The sequence below is a fragment of the Cynoglossus semilaevis genome, chromosome 2, assembly GCF_000523025.1.
Source record: "Cynoglossus semilaevis isolate Cse_v1.0 chromosome 2, Cse_v1.0, whole genome shotgun sequence".
In the NCBI taxonomy this organism is placed as follows: Eukaryota; Metazoa; Chordata; class Actinopteri; order Pleuronectiformes; family Cynoglossidae; genus Cynoglossus; species Cynoglossus semilaevis.
In genome coordinates, this window is record NC_024308.1 from 15495135 (window position 1) to 15499918 (window position 4784).

General features: G+C 39.5%; 1 protein-coding gene across 1 annotated transcript in view; it reads right to left on the bottom strand.

The window, feature by feature from the left end:
• LOC103399985 (kinesin-like protein KIF1A) overlaps positions 1-4784 on the bottom strand; it is a 45864-nt gene that overhangs the window by 13862 nt on the left and 27218 nt on the right. The window contains 5 exon segments of the mRNA XM_017040469.2: positions 77-167; positions 251-401; positions 1238-1373; positions 1744-1829; positions 1944-2062. Of these exon segments, the coding sequence (XP_016895958.1) occupies positions 77-167; positions 251-401; positions 1238-1373; positions 1744-1829; positions 1944-2062 (583 nt within the window).

Below are 4784 nucleotides of genomic sequence, written 5' to 3' on the forward strand. Positions count from 1 at the left end.
AAAAAAAATTAAAAAACAGTCAAGTTTCGCTGCGTGGCCGTTCACATCAGGAATGATCTGCGGGGGTTCTCCTCACATTCTGCACGTGGTAGAAGCCAAGAGGAGGTCCACGACCGGTGTTTTTCAGGGGCTCGGTGGAGAAGGCCTCATCGTGGCGGTGGATGAAACTGAAACGGATCGAGCAGAACCGTGTACGGACAAACCGCCAAGGACGATTGTTTCCTGCAGCGACTTGTTGTCGGATGCTTACTTGAATTGACAGAAGATGTCGGCGTATTCTGCGGAGATGCTGGAAGCCTGCAGGACCGTCACCCTGAAGGTGAAAACATCACCAATCTTCAGGTGCTCCAGAGAATCGTCAAGACTGGCCTTCAGTGGACTCTCCCGCTCTTCTCCACCAGCTGGCAGGAGAAAAAAAATTAAGTTTGTAATTTAAAGGTGTAGTTTACACTGTAGTCACAGTTGGAAACAACAGAAAAACCTTGGCTATGTATAGTACGTTTTAACCCCTGGATGTACAATGGTAGCTGCTAACTGCATGAATAAAATAGCAGATGACATTACAAGAATTTTAGAGATTTATAGATTTAATATTCTCTGTGTTTTAGCTTTTTTTGGCAAATAATTTAAAGGTGCAAATCACATTTTCTTTCCAATTTTTTTAACTAAAGGATGTTTGGATAAATAATCAATAATAGGATTCTCATCAAAAAAGAAGAAGCCACCCCACATAAATATCCAAGTTTATCCAAGTGAATCAAGGGTGTTTCAGGAAGATAATCTGGCATATAAATTATACCTAATAAGTATTAGGTTTACTGCTAGGAAAAAAAAATATGAAATAATGTATTTTCTTCAAAATCCTGCAGCTGATCTTTTCTACTGTCAGACAACTGGATTAGAGGTTTGCTCAACGTGTACTTTTTTCAAGTATTTATGCTTGTAAAAAAAAAAAAAGTGTTGCTAAGACATGTAGGAACAGAGTTCCAGGTAATTAAAAAAAATAGTAATAGAATTTTGTATGTAAAGATGGCATTTTAATGTTTAACAAACTATTTTGTCTTTAACTTCAATCAAATTCCTGTGGTGGATGTACCTAAAACTGCTTCCTCACAAACATCCATCTTGTTTATTTGACTTTTTAACTGATCCGGTGGAACAGTGGAACAGTAATGACTTCCCAACTTCTACTAACGAAGCACCTGTCCAGCTCTGCGTTTTCATATTAAAGGATTACCCGCACATGTGTTGTTGTTGACCTCATCGGCTGAGGGTTCCGCTTCGCTGCTTTGCCCCTCGCCCTCCACAATACGAAGCTCCTCGTGTGATATCCCTGTTCGAGATAGTCCCGCAGAGCAGAACTCCGACTGGAACTGCAAAAGTTTTGTGTTTTTTTTTAATAATCACAGTGGTCAGTCCAGGGGTTAGTCCACTCACTGTGGTTCAGGGACCACATACAGCCTAATAAGATGTCAAGTGTCATGCGCAGGGGTGTCAAACATATGGCCCGGGGGCCAAAATTGGCCCGCTTGGCAGTTCAGTTTTATACAAAGATTTTGAAAATAAAAAAATACACTTCATGTTCAGGATATTTTTTGAAAAATTATATATTTTTTAAATATGAATAAATAATAATACATATCTAATATACTTGTATGTGTTTGCATGAAAACAAAGGGGAAAACCATGGACTTTGCTGCGCAGAAACAGGGACAACTTAAGTTGCTGTGTAGATTTCCCTACCTTTTCATACTGCTGATCCTCAAATAAAATCTTGGCCGTGCCAGACTGCCGCACTCCTGAGCCGTAGTCAGGAGCTTCCTCGTCAGCTACAGGGAAGCACAAAACACCTTCCCTTTACTCTGGCAATGTGTCCCACACCTCGCATACTGTCAGCCCCTTCAGGTTAGTGCATCCAACGACAGCGAGGAGCTGAGATTTACCTGATATGGCCTGCACGGCCACCCGCAGGAAGCCTTTCACTTCTCCTTTCTCGCTGACAATGGCCACGCGGTGGACGAGCGGAACTGGATACAGAAGGTTGCTAAGATAGACAAAGGCCCTAAACAAGGAAAAAGGGAGAAAGAAAAAAAAACCATGATGAAGTATTAGGAATAAAGCTGGGCTAAAGTGAGGGGCAGACTAGATACAGTTTTCTGAACTGGACAACAGAACACAGAGCTGCAAAGCAACCAAACAGAAAGCTGGGACTGCTCTTGCGACGGCCATGGCTGCCCTTTACTATTGCTTCTCTGGGCCTTTCCCACCTCACCGTCTAAAATTAAGTTCTTTTTGGCAAAATTCTGGTCAAATGCAGTATTTATCCACTACTGTGCTATATACAGAAAGCTTGTTGAGGGTAAGGTGTGTTTATGCAGTAAGAGTCAGTGGCTGGACATAGGTTAGAAATAACCTTTCTTGTTTTTACATCATTATTTGTTTTGCACAAACATGAAGTACAATTTTAATGACGTACAGAAGTGAAAATGAATATTGTTTTGACTCTAACTGTTCTTCTGGATCAATATGATTCAGGTTAGCTGCCATCATTATTATATTTCTTGACTTGACACTGTTTCCTCTTCCTGATGACTTGACTTGACACTGTTTCCTCTTCCTGGGTCAGTTTGTAGTTTTTAATTCTACAGTAAATAATCTTGCAGTCAAAGACCAGATATCTAACAAGCCAGTAAGGGGTAAAACATTTAGGGGTGAGGGGTAAAAAACAAAACAAAAACAAAGGCTTATGACAAGATTGGTGAGGTGCAAAGAAGGCATGCTGAGGACAAATAACGGGAACAGAAAGCGTCCAGTCTCTTGACTCAAACGAATCAAAAGCAAATGAGACACAAACCATCGTACTGAACAAAGCTAAGCTTGAATAAAAAGAACTGCCAACAGCTTAATTAAAAAAACCAATGGATGAGACCAGAAATCAAAAAGCACCTTGCAAAGTGCGTATTTGTGCAAAAATGGGGGAGGGGGGGGGCACTAAGGTTAGAATCAAATGTACTTGAGTAAAAAAATTGGTCAAAAAAATGGTCAAATGAAAAGACTTGTGCTCTGGCATGCCTAAAAGAGACAGCTGCAGCAGAAACCAGCTCTTTCATCTTGAGATTGTGAGTCTCCCTAGGTCACTTTTTGCGACTTCATTTGATTTTTTTTTTTTCCAAGTCTCTTTTATACATACAGGTTTGACAGTATGGGGACATCATTCACCGTGGGCGCCTGTGATACACCAATCAGACATCACAGTACTCCGTGACACAGGTCAGTGCTCCGACTGGCGGACGGTTGTCTTCAAAATAAACATCTTAGCGAGCGGGACACACACAACTCAAGCAGCAGCTGTGCATGAAGACTGTTTGACAACAGCGTGCGCTGACCCGCCCAGGTCGACTGAAGCGGGCGTTAGAGGAGAGATGCAACATGAGTTAGAAGCATTTTGAGTTATGGTTTTTTTTTTTTTTTTAAAAAAAAAGCAAAAAAATAAAAAATAAATAAAAAGCTAATGCACATAAAAAGCAACTGGCTGAAAGCTGAAGTTGACAACTATTGGTCATGGTCTATTTAGGTTATTGCATTAAGACCTTTCAGACTAATAACTAACCTTAAATAAAGCGAGCTGACGTCAACTTCTACATCTTAACGATTGTCATGTAGGAGCTACGGTGTGATACGTTATCAACTGCTAACATTTAATTGAATGATTTATTGCCTGTTTTTTTCCAAATACTGAAAAAACTGAAATGCTAACGTTCACATAATGTACTTCGTTGAAGTACACGGGCCACGTAGGACAGCAGCTGAATCTCTCGTCATCGTTGTTTGCAACACAATGATTGCTGTCACTTTAAAAACCTACTATAATCTGTAAAGTAGGATTTATGACTATCCTTAATCAATTTATCATTATTTATAACAGTACTGAAACTGTGTAGTCACTCAGACTAAAGCCTAGGCTAAAAAAAAAAAAAAAGTCATTGTCATGAGCGCTAACCTTGAACTACAGTACAGAGTAGTGAAAATGGCTAGAAATTCATCCTCTGAAATTCTCCATTTCATAGTTATGCTATGCTATGGTCATATAAATATGTTTCCTGAAAATCCATTCAGATTTATTGTACTTGATTTTTGTTTATTTATTTTTTAGCAAATGTGGGCCACGGGGAAAGCAAAGAGAAGCATGGTGACCACGTAGCTTTACAGTATACGATGCCTGACTTGCTGCCTTGGACAAATCTGGTGTGTGACAGATTTAGACCATTTACAGATGAGGGGAGGGGTCTCATATTGCAGGACAAATTATAAATGGGAGGGTGTCAATTCTTAAATAATGCAGTATAATAAAAGTAACCAACAAAAAAGACATTAGTTCAGAACACTGTTTCCCAAAGACTGGGTCGCGACCCTCGGGTGGGTCGCAAGAGATTTTTTGGGGGGTCGTTTCGCATCATGTTTCCCAGGAGAATTAATGTCCAAATAGGCCAACTTTTTTTGGTGGCTCAATTACTGTTTTTCGTTGTTTAAAACCTGAGTAAAATTGTTCGAATAGATTTACGAATAATGTCTATTGACTTGGTTAGCGAAGGTTTGTGACTTAAAAAAAAAAAAGTTTGGGAAACACTGGTTTAGAAGTTACTGTTCAACAACAACAACAACAACAAGAAACAGAAACATTATCTGTTCTGCAGTGAAATCGTGAAAGGTTACTAGCTGTACCTTTTCACCGTGTCTACATATTGAATTTTTAAATATATATTTCTAGTAATGTATTTACATAC